The 22,215-nt window shown below is 52.7% G+C and overlaps 7 protein-coding genes across 7 annotated transcripts; 5 read left to right on the forward strand and 2 right to left on the reverse strand.

Annotated features, from left to right (window-relative positions):
* Positions 1-1,331: 1,331 nt before the first annotated feature.
* On the reverse strand, positions 1,332-1,919 carry QC762_300585 (uncharacterized protein; the record flags this gene model as incomplete). The annotated part of the gene is made up of 1 exon (XM_062888374.1): positions 1,332-1,919. The coding sequence occupies one exon, from the start codon at positions 1,917-1,919 to the stop codon at positions 1,332-1,334; it is 588 nt and encodes a 195-aa protein (XP_062744210.1).
* A 920-nt stretch (positions 1,920-2,839) lies between these two features.
* CEL3A (glycoside hydrolase 3) lies at positions 2,840-6,298 on the forward strand (the record flags this gene model as incomplete). The annotated part of the gene is made up of 2 exons (XM_062883444.1): positions 2,840-5,833; positions 5,892-6,298. Exons 1-2 carry the CDS (start codon positions 4,039-4,041, stop codon positions 6,296-6,298), a joined length of 2,202 nt encoding a protein of 733 aa, XP_062744211.1. The 5' UTR covers positions 2,840-4,038.
* A 1,408-nt stretch (positions 6,299-7,706) lies between these two features.
* QC762_0047910 (uncharacterized protein) lies at positions 7,707-9,087 on the forward strand (the record flags this gene model as incomplete). Its single annotated transcript, XM_062883445.1, has 2 exons — positions 7,707-7,971; positions 8,027-9,087. The coding sequence occupies 2 exons, from the start codon at positions 7,707-7,709 to the stop codon at positions 9,085-9,087; spliced, it is 1,326 nt and encodes a 441-aa protein (XP_062744212.1).
* Positions 9,088-9,474: 387 nt separating this feature from the next.
* Positions 9,475-10,202, forward strand: QC762_300610 (uncharacterized protein; the record flags this gene model as incomplete). The annotated part of the gene is made up of 2 exons (XM_062888375.1): positions 9,475-9,983; positions 10,052-10,202. The coding sequence occupies 2 exons, from the start codon at positions 9,475-9,477 to the stop codon at positions 10,200-10,202; spliced, it is 660 nt and encodes a 219-aa protein (XP_062744213.1).
* Positions 10,203-17,798: 7,596 nt separating this feature from the next.
* On the forward strand, positions 17,799-18,486 carry QC762_0047930 (uncharacterized protein; the record flags this gene model as incomplete). The annotated part of the gene is made up of 2 exons (XM_062883446.1): positions 17,799-18,127; positions 18,298-18,486. The coding sequence occupies exons 1-2, from the start codon at positions 18,026-18,028 to the stop codon at positions 18,484-18,486; spliced, it is 291 nt and encodes a 96-aa protein (XP_062744214.1). The 5' UTR covers positions 17,799-18,025.
* On the reverse strand, positions 17,851-18,720 carry QC762_0047940 (uncharacterized protein; the record flags this gene model as incomplete). The annotated part of the gene is made up of 1 exon (XM_062883447.1): positions 17,851-18,720. The coding sequence occupies one exon, from the start codon at positions 18,718-18,720 to the stop codon at positions 17,851-17,853; it is 870 nt and encodes a 289-aa protein (XP_062744215.1).
* A 393-nt stretch (positions 18,721-19,113) lies between these two features.
* Positions 19,114-21,326, forward strand: QC762_0047950 (uncharacterized protein; the record flags this gene model as incomplete). Its single annotated transcript, XM_062883448.1, has 2 exons — positions 19,114-20,742; positions 20,793-21,326. 2 exons carry the CDS (start codon positions 19,114-19,116, stop codon positions 21,324-21,326), a joined length of 2,163 nt encoding a protein of 720 aa, XP_062744216.1.
* Positions 21,327-22,215: the final 889 nt, after the last annotated feature.

A 22,215-nucleotide genomic window follows, 5' to 3' on the forward strand; every position in this document is an offset into this window, starting at 1 on the left:
ACCACCTCCCTCTTCTCCCTAGGAACAGCAGCAACAGAACACCTTACTCGAATCATGTCGTGACTGTCCCCTCAAGTCCAACGAAAAGAACATTCTCGAATGCGGCAGCTGCCAAATGCGAAATGACAAATGAAACCGCGGTTCAACGTTGAACCCCGGAAAATGCTACATCAATTCATGGGGATTACTCAAATTCCAGAAGGAGTTCATATTTTTCCATCCACCCCCCTTTCCTTTCTCAAATTTCTTGTGCTAACAGAGACACCCTTATTTTTCTGATTGCAGCGGGGAATATCATCTCTCCTGTGATATTTCTAACCCCGGGTTCAAAATCACCGCCGCCGTCACCGCCGAAACGTGGCTTCATTGCCCCGATGACAAGGGCGGTCGGATTGCTTCGAATGTTCTCTTGCTTCAGTCAACTAGCCTTGTTGATATTCTCCTCAAAGTCATGGCTGACAGTGGCTAGATCAACATGTTCATAATGTTATGGGCGTCTTCCATTGCAACAACTTGTAGGATGAGCGTAGCGGAAAAATGGGGGCTTCGATCCAATGTCAAAAAACTCAGTTGAATAAAGAGTCCATCGTTGAGATGCACCGATGGTATGTGTGGGCCGCTATAGTTGAAGGTATTGGAAGAGATGTTGGTGCGCACGCCAGATGGGCCCTGCGGATACATGTTTAGGTAGTTGAACAGCCTTATCATTGCAATACATCGAGCTAAGCTTTCTTGGTTGATATATTTCATCAACCGACCATGACACATATTGCCCTCCACAAATATCATCCCAGAAAAAGCTGCTAGTTAGCTAAATCATCGGGACTGTTCCATCTCAACGGATCTGCCAAGGCAGTCGTCGTGTATCAAAGCCGCAGCCTAACCTCTGGCTGAAATCGCTCTTCCCAGGGTTTGATTAGCGTCTCCAACCTGGAGCCTTTGATGCCCTGACCCTTCGAGAGTTTGTCCAGATCATATTTGGACTTCTGAACACAGATCATGCAGGCAGCGGTGCATAACTCGGCGTCTGAAGGTGACGCACCCGGATTGCGTGAAGCCACGGGGCATAGACTCGGAGGTCGCACCATCCATCTCCCTTCGCAACAAAGTTGAGGCCTCTTTTCATCGACGCAGCCAAGGCCTTTGAAAGCGGAAGAAACTCTTTGTCGCCCAGTTTCAAGGCTGTCTCCACGCGCCCATACCGCAGAAAGAGCTCCCGCCCAATCCCTTGGGCGACAACCTCGGCCAAGACGCGGGAACTTTCAAAAGAAGGTTTAACATCAGGTGGCCAGTTGTCCTGAAAGATTCGGTCTGGAAGGTCCTGGCCGAGATTACAATACGCCACCGGAGGCTCTGCATTCGTCGTCGAGACGCGGTGCTTGAGGGTGGGATTCCCAGGGCGACAAAGCTTCTTTCCAACCGAACTGAGTATGGGTGGGGTCGAGCACAAGCTGTCTGGCCGAAGACAGGGTGAGACGTAGGACATTGTGGCCAGGCATCCCGCTGAACTCGATGCGGTCTGGTGTCATGCGACAGACGGGTATGTTGATATTTTTGGGTCTGAAATGAAACTCTGTCAGGTCCATAAAGTGCTCCCAAACTTCCTCGTAGAGCTTGACGACGCGGCTGATTTGTCTGTGCTTAGGCCAGGGTTGAGCTTGGCATGTCCGGTCGCAATAGAGTGTTCTGAGAGTCTCGTGGCTGCAGTTGTCACCGTTCTTGATGAGACATGGAGAGCACCGCATGGTAGCGCCCTGCTTGCCGCATGCTGCGCAGCTGTCTCCGAAGAGTCCCTCAGGCAGAAGGCTGTGATGATCGGTTTCCGGGCCTGTTACGGGGGGCTGGTTGGGCAAAGAATCTTCCTTCCGACAGCATGTGATCCAAAGGCAGAAGCGAAGGGCCTTGGCTTTGTTGCTCATATCGTCGGGAGAAGGGGGACATTTAAGCGCCAGGAGCGCTACCTGCTGGAGAATCCAGAGCGGCTTCGACTCTCATTCACCTCGCCGTTTCCAAGCGCCTCACTTCTGAGCGCCTCCCAATGCCCCATCAGGCTTCTAAAAAGGAATAACTGCGCCTCTCTGTCGGAACCTGCGTCTCTCTGTCGGAACCTGCGTCTCTCTGTCGGAACCTGCGTCTCTCTGTCGGAACATGGTTTGTTTAGTATTTGCACGGCGTATCGCGAGCCAACGTACTGGATTTTCGACTAGAACTCTTTGTATCCGACCCTCACGTAGTCGTCATATGTGGGGAGGTTTTCAAAGAAGTTGTCGACTGGGTCGCCGGTGATGTCGAGTCGCTTGATCGCGTCAAGCAGAGTTTGGTCGCTGGAGATGTTGGATCGCGCAGGATGTCGTCAAGCAGATTTCGACCGCCAGAGCTGACCGTTTTTGCAGAAGCCGGGTAGATTGAAAGGCGGATAAGTCGAAGTGATGCTGAGAAGGAGAAAGACAGGCAGCATTGTAGAGGGTTCAACTGGCAACGGGGTCTGTCGAAAGAAGTTTGTCGACGGGATTGAGGCAGGAACAAGAGGATCACGGAGTCGATGGGGTAAACAAGCAGAAAATTCTTCGAAGCCAGTCTCTGCAATCTGAAAGAGAGAGCGAAGGTGCATACGGTGACCGTACCTTGATAAAAATGAAAAAAACAACCCCTCTGAATGGCTGACAAGGTCATTTCACACAGTTGAGAACAGCAAGAAAAGCGTTTATTGAAGAGGCATATTTATCAGACCTGAATCTCCTCAGGGGTCTCGTTTGAATATCGCTCTTTTGTGGAGGTCCATTGATGTCTCCTATGATCTCTTTGAAGCCCATCGACCACCCTGTAAGGCCTCTCACCAGTTTTGAAGTGACGGCTTCAACGAGGGTCAAATCTTTGTAAGTCTAGACTTTCTCTACAATCTACACCTTTTGCGAAGCAGAGCATGTCAACTGTCAACAGGCAACGGTCATGTTATCACCCTTCCTGCCCGGATCTCATGGTAAGTTATGTCTGACACCTGACCTGACATAGACTTTGAACTGATGCTAGAAAGCTCTAGTTTATTTCACTTTTCACTTCTCAATATCGACCACTCAAGATCCCGGCGCCTGTCGTTGGACACATGATCCGAACACGCTAACAGAGATGCATGGTATTTTACTCGGGGTCTGCTAAGGCTCGCTTGGGTCACACAGCGCAGCTTCCGCTTGCCCAAAACAATGACCGATGCAGCCCAGGTCCAATCACACAACACGCTTATAAACAACACCGCGCATTGCATCTCGAGTTGCGTCACGGAGCATAGAATTCGACTTTACATCCCTGGGTACGAGAACCACAGGCGAACAACATGACGAACTCCCTCATGCAGTACCATGACCAGCCACGCCCTCTCCCCTCGCGGGGCGATTACTGCAACGAAAACCCCATCGACTCAAGTCTTGCTTTGCGGGGATGCCATGGCGGGAATTGTCGCATTGGCTTAATTAACCATGCCTGGCAAAGCGGCCCGGTTATGACATCGTCGCAGCAGCCACAGCCGCTTCGGAACCACGTCTCCTCTGCCCGCCCTCGAGTGCCGATCGTCCAATATATCGACCGTCTGCACCCCAGGTTGAGTCATTTATCCCACACTCTCGCGGAAAGGTTTTCCCACCTCCCATTTGCTCGCATGCTGACCTCCCCTCCCGCCGCGGACCTCGTTCCTGCTTTGGACCGCCGACGAGATCTGGTGATATATTGCATCTGTGGGGCCGCGGCCATCTGACGACGATTAAATGTCGCCTCGTTCCGACTGGGCGGGTCTGGGCATCACTCCTCGGAGCCGTGTCTCTACGCCAGAATGTGGTATAAGGACGAGGAACCGGCCGGGTGAGGTGCTGTGGTGGTCTGTCGTACGGCAGGTGCTGTGAGGGAATCCGGAGAACAACTTTGTTCCTCTTTGACCATTCTCCGACTGGAGGTGTGACATCGGACGAATCACATTTTCTCCCTCGAGTTCAAGAAGCTGAGACGTCCCGAGTGCTCGGTCGGTCTTTCAGCAATCAACATCTCGCCATGGCTCTTCAAACCTTCTTCCTGCTGGCGGCAGCCATGCTGGCCAACGCAGAGACAACAGGCGAAAAGGTCTCTCGACAAGCACCGTCTGGCGCTCAAGCATGGGCCGCCGCCCACTCCCAGGCTGCCGCCACTCTGGCCAGAATGTCACAGCAAGACAAGATCAACATGGTCACGGGCATTGGCTGGGACAGAGGGCCTTGCGTGGGAAACACAGCTGCCATCAGCTCCATCAACTATCCTCAAATCTGTCTTCAGGATGGACCATTGGGCATTCGCTTCGGCACTGGTACCACCGCCTTCACACCTGGCGTCCAAGCTGCTTCGACATGGGACGTTGATCTGATCCGGCAGCGCGGTGCTTACCTGGGCGCCGAAGCCAAGGGCTGTGGCATTCACATCCTTTTGGGGCCCGTTGCCGGTGCCCTGGGCAAGATTCCCCACGGCGGTCGCAACTGGGAGGGATTTGGCGCCGACCCCTACCTTGCCGGTATTGCCATGAAGGAGACCATCGAAGGTATTCAGTCAGCAGGCGTCCAGGCCAACGCCAAGCACTACATTGCAAACGAACAAGAGCTCAACCGCGAGACCATGAGCAGTAATGTGGATGACCGCACTCAGCACGAGCTCTACCTGTGGCCCTTTGCCGACGCCGTGCACGCCAACGTCGCCAGCGTCATGTGCAGTTACAACAAGCTCAATGGCACATGGGCTTGCGAGAATGACAAGGCTCTGAATCAGATCTTGAAGAAGGAGCTCGGTTTCCAGGGCTACGTTCTCAGCGACTGGAATGCTCAGCACAGCACTGCTCTGTCTGCTAACAGCGGTCTGGACATGACTATGCCCGGTACCGATTTCAACGGCCGCAATGTCTACTGGGGCCCTCAACTGAACAACGCTGTCAACGCCGGCCAGGTTCAGAGATCCAGACTAGACGACATGTGCAAGAGAATCTTGGCTGGCTGGTACTTGCTCGGTCAGAACCAGGGCTATCCCGCCATCAACATCAGGGCCAACGTTCAGGGCAACCACAAGGAGAACGTACGTGCTGTTGCCAGAGACGGCATCGTCTTGCTGAAGAACGATGGAATTCTGCCGCTTTCCAAGCCGAGAAAGATTGCTGTCGTGGGCTCCCACTCCGTCAACAATCCCCAGGGAATCAACGCCTGTGTTGACAAGGGCTGCAATGTTGGCACCCTTGGCATGGGCTGGGGTTCAGGCAGCGTCAACTACCCCTATCTCGTGTCCCCGTACGATGCTCTCCGGACTCGTGCTCAGGCCGATGGCACACAAATCAGCCTCCACAACACTGACAGCACCAACGGTGTGTCAAACGTTGTGTCTGACGCTGATGCTGTTGTTGTTGTCATCACTGCCGATTCTGGTGAAGGGTACATTACTGTCGAGGGCCACGCTGGCGACCGCAGCCACCTTGACCCGTGGCACAATGGCAACCAACTTGTTCAGGCTGCGGCGGCTGCCAACAAGAACGTCATCGTTGTTGTGCACAGTGTTGGCCAGATCACCCTGGAGACTATCCTCAACACCAATGGAGTCCGCGCGATTGTGTGGGCTGGTCTTCCGGGCCAAGAGAATGGCAACGCTCTTGTTGATGTTCTGTACGGCTTGGTTTCGCCATCTGGAAAGCTTCCCTACACCATTGGCAAGAGGGAGTCGGACTATGGCACAGCCGTTGTTCGTGGGGATGATAACTTCAGGGAGGGCCTTTTTGTTGACTACCGTCACTTTGACAATGCCAGGATCGAGCCGCGGTATGAGTTTGGGTTTGGTCTTTGTAAGTTCCAGCGGCGGAGTTGGGTTTGATTTCAAGCTTTGCTAACCTGATAAAACAGCTTACACCAATTTCACCTTCTCCGACATCAAGATTACTTCCAATGTCAAGCCGGGGCCTGCTACTGGCCAGACCATTCCCGGCGGACCTGCCGACCTGTGGGAGGACGTTGCGACAGTCACTGCAACCATCACCAACTCGGGTGCTGTCGAGGGCGCTGAGGTTGCCCAGCTTTACATCGGCCTGCCGTCCTCGGCTCCTGCCTCTCCCCCGAAGCAGCTGCGTGGATTTTCCAAGCTGAAGCTGGCCCCAGGTGCCAGCGGCACTGCCACATTCAACCTCAGACGCAGAGATCTCAGCTATTGGGATACCCGCCTCCAGAACTGGGTCGTGCCCAGCGGCAACTTTGTCGTCAGCGTTGGCGCCAGCTCGAGAGATATCCGCTTGACGGGCATCATCACGGCGTAGGGAGGGTAGAGAACAGGAAGGCCCAAAAAGGTGCCATGACTTTCAAAAGTGTTGGCAGAGTTGCATATGTTTGGTAATGTACTTACGACCATGCGATGGTGGATACCAAAAGAAGATTACATTCAACTATCATCAGCATGTGATGCCATGGAAAAGGCGTGTGGGGGCCGCTATCAATTCAAGCTTCCCCGTAGAGCTTGGGAAGGTTTCTTGTCTTGTTTAGACTTTCGCGCCGCTCCCCCACCTTCTACTCTTGTTCCTGTCCATCGTCACTAGATGAAGGGCAGCGGGGGTGTCGATGATGCAATCGCACAAGGGCCCGGCGCTAGGATGTTGGTCAACGTTGTGAAGTTGACTCTTGAATTAGACTGACACATTGTTATCACGACATATGCAAGCATCACAAGTGGGTGCATGATGGGGGATTGTGACAAAAAGGGTAGGTGGTCTCGATTCGAAAGTGTCCAGCAGGAATGGAAACTGAGATATCTCTCGGCTTCTCGGCACAGTTGTTCTTACCCGGTTCTGTGCCTGTTCTAGCGCTTGTGCTACAGAGTCACATGGCGGGCTGGATGGTGGCTTGCAGGTGAAGGTGGTAGTCGTGCATACTGATATCGTCGATAGTCGTGGTACATTTGTTAAACCGCCCTGGCAGCTGATAACCTCACCAGCAACCAAGATTATTGTTCAACGGACAGCTTCACGAAACCTTTGTCATCCAGTTATCATACCATTCGACTGCCGGAGCCAGAGATCCATGATAGTCATGGCGGAAATATCTAACCAGCATCACCGGATGACATCGCGGGATTTAGCGACCGTTCACAACAATAGGCACAAACAATAAGGTCCGGTTGGCTACAGCAATGCAACCTTAATTCAAGCTGAGGCTAGCAGAGGTGCTTTGCCGCGTTGCTGGTTGACCTTCCTATTACGGGAGGAGGTCTCACTACCGAGAGGATCGCCACCGAGATGCCAAGACTCAAATGCCGCCCACACATCTTGAGAGCTCCCAGATGTGGAAGTGCTTGTGGGGGATAGGGGGAATCGGATGGCGGGTGCGATTGGGGAAGGTAGCTGGATGGGAGGTGGCATCGCGTCGGTACCCTGCCTTGGCGATCCGATGAGCCTCCTACCTACCTTGGTGTGATCCGTGAACGTCGCGAGTGGATTGGCCAGGGCCTTTGATGATGCTTGGACATCTGCTTGCTTTCACGGCGGTTGGGGGGATACTATCGCTGTGATATCGCGCATGAAGGCTGACCCTCGCATCATGGTGAAGGTTGAATGGCTGACGAGTATAGAAAGGGCGTTGATCCCCGGGTCTTTTGGTGAGAGTTCCCGTTGATCTTCAGTCCCGACGTCAACAACACCGCCGGTACCCAAATCCCCGGATACCTCAGTCACGATGAAGACCTCCGCCACTCTCCTCATGGCCATGTCGGCCTTGGTCGCCGCCGAGCCCATGTCGGTGCTGCGCCAGAAGAAGCTCGACCTCTGGTCCGCCCAGAGCGAGGCCGGTGTCTTCGACATCAACCGCTACGCTGCCCAGGCCGCCACCTCTTGCGTCAACGGCAAGGCTGGCGAGTACCAGTGCAAGAACGTTGACCTGGTCTCGTTCTTGCGCCACCAGGACATGGGCTCCAGCACCCGCCGCGGTAACGACGTCTGGGGTATGCATTCCTCACAGGACCGTCTTTCGTGAAAGACTGTGCTAACAACTTTCAGGATGGACCCACGCCGCCTCAGGCCGTGAGTTCGGCGCTGTTGGCCAGACTGACGGTACCGCTTTCGTCGAGATCAAGGCTGACGGCTCTCTCGTCTACCTTGGCCGTCTCCCCACCCAGACCACGTCGTCTTCGTGGCGTGACATGAAGGTCATCGGCAACCATGTCTACATTGGTGCCGAGTCCAGCAACCACGGTCTTCAGGTCTTTGACTTGACCAAGCTCCTCACCATCACCACCCCCCGCACTTTCAGCATCACCTCCGACCTCAAGGCCCGCTTCACCGGCTTCGGCAACAGCCACAACATCGTCGCCCACGAGGAGAAGAACATGATCTACGCTGTCGGCACCGGCACTGCCGCCGGCTGCCGCGGTGGTCTCTTCATGGTCAACGTGACCAACCCCGCCGCTCCCACCTCGGCCGGCTGCATGTCGGCTGGCGGCTACGTCCACGACGCCCAGTGCGTGGTCTACAAGGGTCCCGACACCCGCTACACCAACAAGGAGATCTGCTTCAACTTCAACGAGGACACCCTCGACATTGTTGACGTGACCAACAAGCGCAGCCCAGTCACGCTCTCCAGCACGGGGTACACCGGTTCCTCGTACACGCACCAGGGCTGGCTCGCCGACGCCGGCATGCGCTACCTCCTCCTCGATGACGAGCTGGATGAGCAGAACCGCAAAGGTCCTGCCGCCAACCAAAAGACCACCACCTACATTGTCGACATCTCCAGCCTGACTGCCCCCAAGTTCACCGGCACCTACCAGAGCCCCGCCACCGCCATCGACCACAACCAGTACGTCCACAACGGCCTCAGCTACCAGGCCAACTACGGCTCTGGTCTCCGCATCGTTGATGTCCGCAGCGTTACCACCGATCCTACTGGCAAGAGCTTCAAGGAGGTTGGCTTCTTTGACTGCTACCCCGAGGATGACTCTGTTGGTGGCCGCGCCGAGTTCACCGGTACCTGGTCTGTGTACCCTTACTTCAAGAGCGGCCACATCCTTCTCAACTCGATCGAGAGGGGTATCTTCGTGCTCAAGTACACCGGCGCTTGAACGACTCGGATGGAAATGAAGAGAGGAGGGTTGGGAGTAACGGGGAAATTTTGCTGTACATAGCTTCTGAAATGAATGAACATGCCTCTTGATCAAACTCGCGAGATCTGACATGTTGGGACGTGCGAACGGGGTGACAGGTGATTCAGGGGCTGAGACAGTGCGCAGGATCGGTTCCCATGACAAAGGAACACTGTGCCCATTATTATGTCATCGCCAACGTGACCAAACCCTCCTCGTCAGCAAAGTGGGCATGCATGTGTTCCCCCAGACCCGTCGGGTGCCCCCGCGTTTTCCAACACTTACTTGTAGCCAAGACCACCCCAGACATCATCGTGCAGCTTCCCCCTTCTCAGCATCGAAACTTTGATTTCTCTACCAAACAAAATGTCAGCTCAGGACTACTACAATTCGTATCAGGGCGGTGGTGGTGGCGGCGGTCAGCAGCAACAGCAGCAGCAACAGGGCTACGGGTATAGCAACTCTGGCCAGCAGACGTACGACGGTCAGCAGCAGGGTCAGGGGTATCATCCCCCTCCTCCTCCTCCTCCGCAGCAGCAGCAGCAGCAGTATTACCCCCCGCCTGGGCAGCCACACCCGCAAGGGCAGTATGGACAGCAGCAGTATGGCCAACACCAGGGACAGCATTGTCAACACCAGCAGCCCCCGCCCTACCACCAAAACCAAGACCCGGTAGCCCACCAAGAGCAGCAGCAGCAAGGAGGTAAAGATCGCGCCGGGCTTGGAAGTGCTCTGCTCGGCGCGGCAGCCGGCGCTTTGCTTGGGCACTCGGCCGGAGGGGGAGGCAGCGGAGGCGGATCACTGGCTACGGCCGCGGCCGGGGTTCTTGGAGGGGCGTTTGCGGGGAATAAGCTGGAGGGGGTGATTGGGGATAAGTAAGTTCTTGTTTTGGTTTTGTTTTTTTAGCGACCTGGGGAGGAGTTTGCTGATTCGACTGAAATAGACTTGACAAGCCGAAGAAGAAGGACAAGAAGGACAAGCACAAGGAGAAGGAGAAGGAAGGGAAGAAGGAGAAGAAGAAGGAGAAGGAGAAGAAGAGTAAGAAGGGGAGTGGGTCTGATTCGGACTCGTCGGATAGCTCTGATTCTGACTGAGGGGGTTGGGAATGGGGGTGTTGATGTCTTGTCCCTATTGAAAACCTAGCATGCGTTTCTTGCACAGTTATCGGAAGTATCATGTTGCCACAATCATCAGCTCAATGTTGGCGGTCTATGATGAAACAACGGTTATGAAGTCTGCGCCAAGAATCTCCAGAGGGAATGATCCAACTCGTAGCTACCTTGGGTGTAAATGCGATATGCAACTTTCCCAACCCTCCAGGCACAACCACGCTGCACATACTACCTAAGAGTTACCTTGAGATTTCAATTACAACCCAAACCTCCACAACCAACCACCAAACCCAAACACCCCTCCCCAATTTTCTCACAAAAGTCGTCACAAAGCATGCAAGGCCAGCGCAATAGACACAACCCTCCATTCACCGCCCGCCTCCTAGCCCGTCACCTGCCACCCCACCGGCTCACGCTCCTCCTGCGGCCGCGGTGAGGGAGTCGGCAGTCTAGAAGCAGCGAGCCACCGAACGGGCGACCTTCCAGATCTTTGCAGCGCTCGGCATCACAGAACTCCTTGGCCAAACCGAAATCGACAGCGTAAAGTATGTCCCCGTGCCTGCCGGTTTCCATCAGGAAATCACAAGAAATATTGCCAAGGGATCAGCGCCAGCTAACCGAAATAAATGCTGCCGTGACTGGCGATGCAAAATCACACGCGTCCGCGATTCCGAGAGACCAACAGATTTTAAACAAACTGTCACACGGGCCCACGACTCAGTGCCCCTAGACAGTACACACTCCAACCAACAATAGCCCAACGATATGCTCAGGATCAGAATATCTGGGGCCGGCAACCAACTGAGCCCACCGGGGCTCAGCGGAGGCATCACGGCGACCACCACGAAGGCAGAACCAGGGTGCCGATACGGGTTGGTTGGGCAGGAGGGACTGAGGACCCATACGAGCTGCAAGAAGACTGCAGGACAGGAATCATATGTACCTATTACTGGTGGAATCAGTGGCCAGGACGCCGAAGGAGGTGCCCGGCCAAGGCAGACAGATAAGACAGGTTCGAGGACCAGGGAGCTCAGAACGGTCCTGGGGATCCGGAGGACTATAAGTAGGCCTTGCCTTTCCTACCCAAATGGCAAGGGGCAAGGACCTTGAGGCCATACCAGATTATTATACTGAGTTGAACTACCTGTTCCAAGCCGAGACACTCCCCTTGTCACACAAACCCACTAACCTTCTCTGGGGTGAACAATTGAGCCAAAACCAACGCTGCAGAGTCAATTATATACAAACCTGACAACGTCTGATTGGTTCTAACCCCAATCATACAGAAAAGACTCCGAAAATATTAGTGAAGGAGATTTAAAATCTCTTAGCTCGATGACTCTGCAAAAATGCTCGCCGAAGTTTGTCAAGCTTTGCACTAACACGTTCAAGAGATCTGTGGCACTTGAAGCTGAGATCCGGGCGCTTGGATGTGGCCAAATGGGGGTTTGAAATTGACTTATTAGGGTATAATTTTCTTGTTCAGACCGGTGTGACATTAGTCTTAAGCCAGAATCCCGGGGCTCCGGGCTCGCAAGTTGGTCAGTCCACAAATTGGTGAGAACACAAAGTTACCAGTCAAACTATTCTACATATGCCACGGATTACCGGTCAGGCCATACTACATATAAAGCCGCTTACTGGTAATACACTTGGTCTTCAGGCGACAGTTACCAGTCACGCCGTTCCGTGTACGTCAGGGGTTACTAGTCACACAGTTCCGTGCCCAACAAGGGCTACCAGTCATCCCATTCAACAGCGAAGAAAGGGTACTGGTCACTGCCGCCCTTATACATGGAAGCAAACAGGGCCATAGGACATCTGGCACTTCGTCAAGAGTTGGTTTGAAAGTGGCATCAAGCATTTTCCCCAGGGTTGGGTATGCACAGCAACTCGGCGTGCGGCTCCTTGCCCGCGTGAATTCCACCACAAATGGTTACTGGCTAGGCTCGTTCCATCGTTGCGTGGGTCGTTGTCTCGAATCATCGACAGAGTTCGGTGGAGTGGTTGTAAACGAGTTCAACAAGGTGATCTCTGTCCCTGATGTTGGGCCAATCATTTCAGCCGCCCCAACTTTTTGATGCCTCAGGTGGGTTAACCTCAACTGATGTTTCTGCCAACGCCGCACGCATGTCGCGAAAACGAGATGTCCAACGGCCAATCATTAGCCGCCCTAATGGATTTTCGAGTCAATAATCACCTCGACCCAGACAACTCTTTGCGACTGCTTGTGACGAAACGAACGACCTTTTTCATCGGCCAGCCTGCGCGCCGATAGAAGTCTATCCCCTGGACGCGTCGGCACGCTCCTCGTCATGAACTGCGGAATTTCTAAGGTGTCGACCGGTCGCTCTCGCATGAAACCCTCCAATATCGCGCAACAAAAGCTGCTTGCCGCCGTTGCGAACACGGGTGCAGGTAAGCGTGCCGGCAATGTCCCTCCTGGAGAGTGGGATAGCATGTTAACTCATCAGATGCAGAGCTTCCGCCGAGCCACAGAGAGCTCCTATGACGGAGCGGCCCTTGTCTATGCGAGGAACCAGGCTCTTTCCTATCTCGTGAAACCTGATCCCGACGGCCATGCCGAGGTCACGACTTTCACCACGGACGGCACCAACCTCAACATGTACGCACACCATGCTGCTCCATTGGAGGACGGCACGCTCGAATATCACCAGTATCCTATCAAGTCGGCAAACCTCTTAAACTCTTACGAGGGGTTCAAAGAGGGTCGAAGATGGGTCAGGAATGCCCAAGACCATGCGAAAGAGCAGTCGTACACCCTGAGGGACCAACTAAAGGAGCATTGGAAGCAGTGTCGCGGTGGCCTCCATCCCAGTGGCGAAGGAGCCCCTTTGCCTGGTGCTGAGGGCATTTCGAGGCGACGAACGGAGACGAAGACGAAGCTGGCTATGAGGTGGTCGAGGTACCCTGCCAGCCCACGCCCACGGCATTTTCTTGACCGCGCAGGGCGTTAAACTCCGTCTATTCGCTGAACTTGCTCCCTCCTGTGGATGACTACGTTCTTAGTGGCGGTGGCTAGAAACGGAAAGCCTTGTCATCGGCGTCCTCTCGCCAATCCTCCAGACACAAGCACAAGAAAAAGGGCTATTGGGAGTTGGATGACAGGAGCGGCCATTACTTCCACCAACATTCTGATGGTAAGGTCACTTGGAAGGATGATGCTTATTGAGGACTAAGGATGCCACAACATCATATAGCACGTGCATTGAGTTGATGTTGACATCCTAAACCTTAAGTGGTGTTGATCAACATGCCCGTAGTATCCACATGCTTCGGGTGCTAACGGTTAGTTCCCTTCGCTCCAAGCCCCTCGGGACAGCCTATTGTCTTCAAGAAGCACATGATTGCCCACAAGCTCAGTAATGGATCGCACGGTGACAGGCACCTTACCACGAACAAATAGGGATATCCATCGAGGAGAGGATGTGATCAAATTAGCATGGACTTGATGTTGCCAGATCATATCTGTTTGCCGGTCGTGGGTGGCGGTTTCAACACGAGAATACGACGGTGGTGGATTCTGGTATCTGCAGCTTGCTATCTTTTAGTCCTTCTGTTTGGAGCCTTCAGTGCATTCCATTCATTTGTCCAAAATTCAACCAATTCAGCCAATTCAGGTCTGCCGTTCGGATCTCGTGACATGCACTGATCAGGCTTTTGCTTCCACGCCGTTGGGATATCGTCCGACTTGACCCAGTCTGTAGTGAGCTGGTCAAGATGTTCAATATCCTCGAAGTTGATGCCTCAATGTCGCCTGCGACCATCATGCATAGGAAGGCGTCCTGTTTCCGAGGCGAAGTAGGAGCCACAGAAGTGGATAGAAAGTTATTTATTCACGATGGATCGTGTAAACCTCTTTGTTGCCGGCTGCGCAGCCGTGGTGGATGTCTTCCTTTTGCGCTGCACCTTCCGCTTAACCTTGGCCGGCCCCTCGCCATGGTCATCGATGGCGCCGGCTTCACCCGACTCGTTTTCCTCTTGTGGGTGACTCGCGTGAGATGCCACTCTAGTACCGGAAACACTGGTGGCAAAGGATAAGTTTCCCAAGGCAACAGGTCCTAAGCCAGGTGTAACCGTCTTCATCTCCATGTGAGCACCGTTTGCAAGCAGCATCTGAACAATCTTGTCGTGTCCTTTAAGTGAAGCCGCCTGCAGTGCATTGCCGTATAATCCGCCTTTTGCATTCACCTCAGCGCCATTGTACAGCAAACATTGTGATTGGTTCACAGCCTGACTTGACAAGGACAATGCGTTCTTTGGGATGGTCACACCACATAAATTATCTGCGCAGATCTCAAAACCCGGGCCTTGAACTTTTATTGGCAACCAAGGATGCCAACAAATTAAATTACATTCCGTCCCTAAGCTTATCTACCTCTCGGATTCCCTGCTCCTCCGGCTTTTCTAAGTTATATTCGTCCAATAGCAACTAAATCGCTTTCTTCTGTTCTTGCATCTTATATAACCCCCCAGAAGTGAAAAGTACTTTGTCTAGTGTTAGCTTCTTTCACTGCACCAGGTATTAACTACCTAGTACTGATCTAGTTAATCTAGTGTTTTAAAAGCAGGCCCTTCCTTTAAAAGTCGACTACCTCTATTCCCTAGGATTATACCATCACTCCCTGTAGTCACAATCGGTGGCGGATACAACATTTCCTTTTATCGTTAACAGTCATAACCATCTTGAGGGGAAAGCTTGACGCTACTTACAAGATCACTTGGTAGGATTGGCGCAACCTCTTTGCCGGACCGAAAGACGAAGTCTTTCGTGTCCTGGGTATCGAGATCGAGAAATAAATCCTGGCGCCGTAGTCCTGGTGCAGCTCACATCCGGTTTTAATTAGAGTTCGCCATCTCTTCTGGAAATTTGTACCACTTCTGTCCCTCTTTTTTATTGGCTTGGATAGTGAGTGGCTTAGCACATTTACCGACTTAGATTGGAATTTTGGTGGGGCTCGATTGCTGTCAGCCTTCTCAAGGGGTATCTCCATAGTATCTTGGGATGTTTTTTGTCGAGTCTGATCATCAGACAGAGAAAACCCAAGAGAGCTTGGGGGAGGGGCACGCCCATATGACATCTATTCAATACATCCTCTGGCATCCGTAATTATGGCTCGGTGTCCGAGATACTGGATCAAGGTATTGGATTCTAGGTTCAGCGTCCCGGATTCTGGCTCCCTGGGCCGCTGTTTCTAGCTCCTTGGATTGAATTGTACGTGGGTTGCCATTTTTTCCCTACGTTGCTGCTCCCAGCACTATAACTTATAGCCAACAAGGGAAAACAAAGCCCTGACTGGTTTTAGGAACCTAATTCGATCCACTGAGATCAATCTGGATTGTGTATGATGTCAATATGTAGCCCAAGTAGAGGTGTGCCCTTGGCCACGTTGCACTTAACCTTTATTTTAGCATGCGCCTTCCAAGAACAATGTATGAGACAGTAATTGGTGGTTATTTTTACATAAGCGCCAAAGTCTTTAATTGAATCCTGTGAACAGTAGGCGCTTATCGAAGCGCGCTCATCGAAAGCGCTCCTAAATGTTAATTGATTCTGTTAATCTGATTTCAAACTACAGAGGGATTAAGGCTGCATGGCCTGGGACCTTAAGTGGATGCTTGAACTGGGACCTGCTAGGGTAGATAGATAGATCCACTACGTAGATGACTCCCGGTGCACAGTTTGCGAAATGGAGAGTTGTACTGTAACTTACCGCTTGGTTGTTATTTTCCGACAGACTGGTTTAGTAGCCCCTTGCATACTCGCGTGGAGAATAGCTACCCTACGGACAATGGTGGGTCCAACATGATACGGCGCTTACGGTAACAACCGGAATTGGTTGTTATTGGTTGATTAATATAGACAGGTGCCAGATAGACGCCTGATCAGCTGCCTAACTTTGGAACCCAGCTTCTATGGAGACAGACGAAACCAGTTGGCTCATAATAGCTAATGCCGACAGGGGGCTGTAATCTTTGGCCGCTGAGCTGGAAGTCATATCACAAGAGACTCTCATCCATATCCAGGGGAGCCACGGTCACCCACGGAAGCCTTACCTAGACAACTCATATCCACATCAGGGCTGTCACAACTAGGGGTAACCGCATCCAGGAGACAGTGCCCAGGGGAACTAGGTCCAGGGAAGCCGGATCCAGGGAAATCGTATCCAGAGAAACCGCATCAAGGGAGACCTTCCAGGTGTGGCCTGGAGCCAGGATCTAGGCGCGATGTGGTCCTCTTAGATCGGGCTCCATGGATCCGGCTTCGGATCCGGCTTCCCTGGATCCGGTTTCCCTGGATCCGGCTTCCCTGGACCTGCTTCCCTGGACCTGGCTCCCATGGGCACCGCATCTGGGGATATCACATACAGGGAAACCATGTCAAGGGAAACCACATACAGGGAAACCAGGTTCACGGAGACCATATTTAGCTGAACCAGATCCAAGGAAACCGGTCCAGGGAGCCCAATCTACGAGGGACTGCATCTGGGGAAACCGCGTCCGGGGAAACCGCATCCAGGATCCCGGCATCGGGCCAGGGCAAATCTGGGGAATATAGCTATATATTAAACATAACGTACTTGGTTTCTTTCGTTTTCCATATCCGTTATCTAGTTACACAATCCAGACTACTGCATGTCGCCCAACCCCATTTCAAAATATGCAAGCGCCTTCGTTCCAGATTGACCTGGTCGCACGGGCCCTTATTGCTGGTGATGCGGTGCAACGCTTTGCAGAAAAGTGTGAGGCAATACACAAGGATATGGTACTGCTCCTAGACAAGACAACTCTACCAGACAATGCCACATCGACAGATAGCCGTGTGGCGGGCGCCATTAGGGCATTGGACAATATGTTTAAATCCACGGAGAATAACGTTGTCTTGAGGCTTGCCTACGTTCAGCTAGCTCGAATGCTGGGCGTTCTCAGAGACAAGATAAAACACGATCGGGCGCAAGTGCGAGTTGTTGGCAAGCGCAGTCGACGCGATGCCACTGTTGCCATTGATCTTTATCTTAGTGCCACAGGAAGAACAGATAGAGAGGAAATACGGGAGCTTACATGCCTGGGAAACCGCTGGGCTATCCGTGCTGGAGGGTACCCGCTCTTGCTAACTACATTTACAGATGTGGCTGAACAGGTAATGTATGTTCTATCCCTCCCGTTTCTATCTACTTCGTTTCAATTACTTCAGAAAACAGCAAATCTCGTATGCGAAACCGTGATATTAAAGCACTGGCCGACGAGGTTGCTCGAGTCTGCCCGACTGCATTGATCGTGACCTCAGATTATATGGCGAAGGATGCCGAGCTAGCCCTCAGATCGGGCCGAGCATATGATCAAGAGCGAGCAAGCGAAGCGTTAGCGCAGGTGAAGAAGATGCTGACTTGACTAGAGGTTGAGTACCGAACCTGTATCATAGTAATATTCATAGAAACATCTCTCTTTGTACTACAATAAAATTTAGGTTCAGCTTCCGCCTGTAGTGCCTTGAGGAACGAAAGGCTCCTAGAGGACGCGCGAAGAAGGGGGAAGCCCAAAAAACCCTGGAAAGAAGCATGATGCCTTTCTTCTGCTAATCCCAGGTCCACAATCTATCTACCTGCCGTTAATTATCCCAGAACCCCTTACCTCCGTACTCATTTCCAATAAGGACCCTAGACTCGCCCTTCCCCACAACCGTCTCTACCGAGTTGGTTGTCAGGTCGCTGATACGGATCTCACCATGTAGGGCTGCCGCAGTGACAACATTGCCGAGCTGGACCCTTGCACGTTCCTCTGTTATGATATCCTTGGCGGAATTCCTTCCCACAATCGCGTCGATCTTCTGCGCAGCCGCATCAGACATAGCTGCGTCGATTCCCTCCGCCGCATCCTTGAGTATTGTTAGGCTCGCCTCGTCCTCCACCTCTTCAATCTCGATCTCCGCCAACTTGTGACATACGGCCTCAATAGGGAAGGCCTTCTCCAGCTCATCGACAAAGCCAGCGACCTGGTCGACTATTTTCTCGAGGCTTTTCCCGTCGTACAATGCCCATGCCGTCTTTTTCGCTAGGCTCGTCTGTTTCTGTCTCCGAGAAACGAGATCTTTCAGCCGACGATGCAGCGCTCGTCCGATCGGCTTCATATCCTTATCCTCGAACACCACCCGATCCTGCTGGTCCGCAACGAGCTCGTATCGCTTCGACTTCTTCTGGGCGGACTCGAAGAGAAGCAAGATTTCCTCGACGATCGATTGCGCTAATTGCACCGACTTATCGATTGGCGCGCTGGAGTGGAAACGTGGGTCGTCGTTGATCTTGACCGCCTCGCCCCATCGGCTCAATCGGGCTTTCGCAATGTCTAGTCGGAGCTGGCATCTCTCGTAGTCGCGCCCAAAATGGCGACCCAGCTGGACGTACTCAAAACAGGCAACGCAGTTATTGAAGAGGCCGGCAACGCCCAAGGCGCCAGCAACGATCTCGAACGGTTCTGACATGGCAGTTTGAGGGGAAAGCGAAGGTTGATGTTCTTGTGCGGCTGAACGTGCCTGCTTGCTGCTGAAGGCGGGGTACACACCATCAGGCCGCCGTCCACATTGCCCAACCTCCGCGTTGCCCAACCCGAAAGTTGCGCAGTTGGCAATGAACACTTTATTGCGCTGCTACTAATCAGCTCCGGTCACTCCATATTGAGACATAAGAGCACTTTCATCTCAGCAATATCTATTACGAGTCTGCACAAGCGATTTCCTCTTGCTCCGAACGCCGACGCAACCTTTGACTCTCGATCATATCGCACGAAGATGATAGACAATCTTCGCGGCAATCGCAAGCTGGAGGCACCCTGAATCGATGCTTCAAGCAATCCAACCGCTTCGTCACCTGCCACGATGGCAAATCAGGTTCGGTCAATACATGCTGAAGGGCAAGCACGTGTGCATGTCGGCAATAGTTATTACGGCTCGAGCGACTTCCTCCCGACCGCAGACGATGCAGCCTTCGACTCCCACGCGGAAGAGCATAACGCCCGATGCCACCGCGACACCCGAACCGAGCTCCTCCGTCAGATCAGAGACTGGGCAGACAATCCTCACGGCAAGACTATCTTTTGGCTGAACGGCATGGCAGGGACAGGGAAATCCACCATTTCTCGAACCGTGGCAAAGTCGTTCGCGGACGACGGCATCCTCGGCGCGAGTTTCTTCTTCAAAAGGGGGAAAGGCAACCGTGGCAAAGCAACCTTGTTTTTCCCTTCAATTGCCAGCCAGCTTGTGCGCAAACTCCCTGCCCTGGAGGCTTTTGTCAGAGAGGCTATTAATAACAATCCGGATGTTGCCAGGAAGGCACTGAGAGACCAATTCAAAAAGCTTATCCTGCAGCCTCTGGATCGCATTCACCACGCTATAGCTGTGATCGTCGTTGACGCTCTCGATGAGTGTGACGGTGACAACGACGTGAAGGTCATCATCTCCTTACTATCACAAGCAAAGGAACTCCGCTCCCCAGGTTTGAGAATCTTCATTACCAGCCGACCTGAGCTGCCCATTCGTCTCGGCTTCAAGAACGTTACGGGAAAGTATCAGGACCTAGCACTGCATCAAATCCCGGAACCAATCGTCGAACACGATATATCTGCATTCTTGCGACACGAACTCGCGAGAATCAGGGACGACTACAACCACCAAGCTCTCGAAGGCATAGAGCTGCTGCCAGACTGGCCCGGTGAATATGTTATTCGAACTCTCACTCAGATGGCCGTCCCGTTGTTTATTCTCGCTGCAACCGTATGCCGCTTCATTGAAGATCCGGCGTGGTCAGATCCCGCTGATCAGCTGGAGAAAGTCTTGCAGTATCAGATGAAGGCCTACGATTCCGAGCTCGGCAAGCTCGACGCGACGTATCTCCCAGTTCTCAAGCAGATCATTATCGGACATACTAATCCGCAGAAGCTATTAGCTGCCTTCCGAGATGTGGTTGGCCCCATTGTCCTCCTCGCCCAGCCCCTCTCGGTGTTGTCGCTTGCACAACATCTCAACTTCTCCACTAAATCCATATATGGCAGGCTCAACTCTCTCCACTCCCCCCTAAGCATTCCCCCGAGGATAGATTTTCCTGTCAGACTCTTTCATTTGTCCTTCCGTGACTTCCTCGTCGATCCAACCAAGCGTGCTGCTGAGTTTTGGATCGACGAGACAAAATATCACAAGATACTTGCGGACAGATGTATTCAACTGTTGCACCAACACCTCATGAGAGATATCTGCGGTCTACAAGTGCCGGGAAAGCTGCGGTCAGAGATCGATCAGCGAACTATTGACGCCGTTCTGCCGCCCGAGACCCAGTACGCCTGTCAGTACTGGGTCCACCATTTGAAGGAGGGTAAAAGCACCGTACAGGATGGCGGCCCAGTCCACAGCTTCCTGACGAGCCATCTACTTCACTGGCTTGAAGCGCTCAGCCTCTTGGGCCGTATCTCGGAGAGTATCAGCATGGTAGACGACTTATTAACCTTTCTACATGTATGTTACGCGCCTTTAGTAACCCCGACCACACTAACATTGCCACATAGCCCACAAGTGCTACTGAGGTATCTGCATTCCTCTGTGATCTGAAACGGTTTATTTTAAACAGTCAATCGATTATCGACATAGCGCCTCTTCAGATATACGCTTCAGCACTTGTGTTCAGCCCGGCCCGCAGTATAACAAGAGGCATATTTATGCAAGAAGAGCGGAAGTGGATTACTAGCGGGCCAATTGTAGAAGATAGTTGGAATGCGTGCCGGCAGACGCTAGAGGGGCATAGCGATTCGGTCTATTCGGTCGCGTTTTCGCCGGATTCGAAGTGGATTGCCTCAGGGTCAGAAGATTGTACCATTAAGACCTGGGATCTCGAAACTGGATCATGCCGGCAGACGCTAGAGGGGCATAGCAGTTCGGTCTGTTCGGTTGCATCTTCCCTTAACTCAACATTAATTGCATTTCAATCAGACAATGCCAACGCCCCGCATTATGAACACTATGGAATAAGCTCAGATAATAGGTGGATGTTACAACCTGCACCGGGAGTGGATACAGACTGCAAGGCAGTACGCCGAAGGTGAATATGACAGGACGATCGAAGGTTGTGACAAGCGTCTCAGACACGGGTTCACTGTTAACAACAGGTTGTTCTAACAAAGAGCTACTGAGAGTAGATTGTAGACAAATGAACTTGAATTGCTTGCATGAGGAACTGTCTATCTACACCAGCCAGTTCCTCCGTATATATAGACCAGTGGACCGTGGACTGTTGACTTACAGACGGTCCCCGGTCCGCTCTTAATTGGCCGATACGGGACCGTGGACCCCGCTGCGGTCTCCGGTCCCCATCTCATTGGTCCGTTTGCCCACCTGGACCGTGAGTCCCGCTCGATCGCGCGGTCCAGTCCTGATTGGTCCCTCGTGGCCCCACTGTCTTCCAGAACCGTGACACCCAGTGGTTCCTGTACAGAGGTATTACGCTTGGGGCGTAACACACTGGTCTATATATACGGAGGAACTGGCTGGTGTAGATAGACAGTTCCTCATGCAAGCAATTCAAGTTCATTTGTCTACAATCTACTCTCAGTAGTTCTTTGTTAGAACAACCTGTTGTTGACAGTGAACCCGTGTCTGAGGCGCTTGTCACAACCGTCGATCATCCTGTCATATTCACCTCTGGCGTACTGCCTTGCAGTCTGTATCCATTCCTGGTGCAGGTTGTAACATTTAGGTAGCCCTACACGGATATATAGTAGCACGGCCTCACCACCACTTTTAGATATTATTTTTACAATAACGTGTGTGAGAAGTGAGTTGACCACCTTAACAAGATTTTGTGGCATGTACACATATATACGTTAGTAAGTTGTTAGTGGTGTCACGGCAGGCCGGACCACTGCACCATACCCACTGTGATTGCTATCAAAAGCTACAAGTGAGCCAAGCTTCCTGGCTTGGCTCGCTCCAGTG

Source organism: Podospora pseudocomata, chromosome 3 (assembly GCF_035222375.1).
Source record: "Podospora pseudocomata strain CBS 415.72m chromosome 3, whole genome shotgun sequence".
In the NCBI taxonomy this organism is placed as follows: Eukaryota; Fungi; Ascomycota; class Sordariomycetes; order Sordariales; family Podosporaceae; genus Podospora; species Podospora pseudocomata.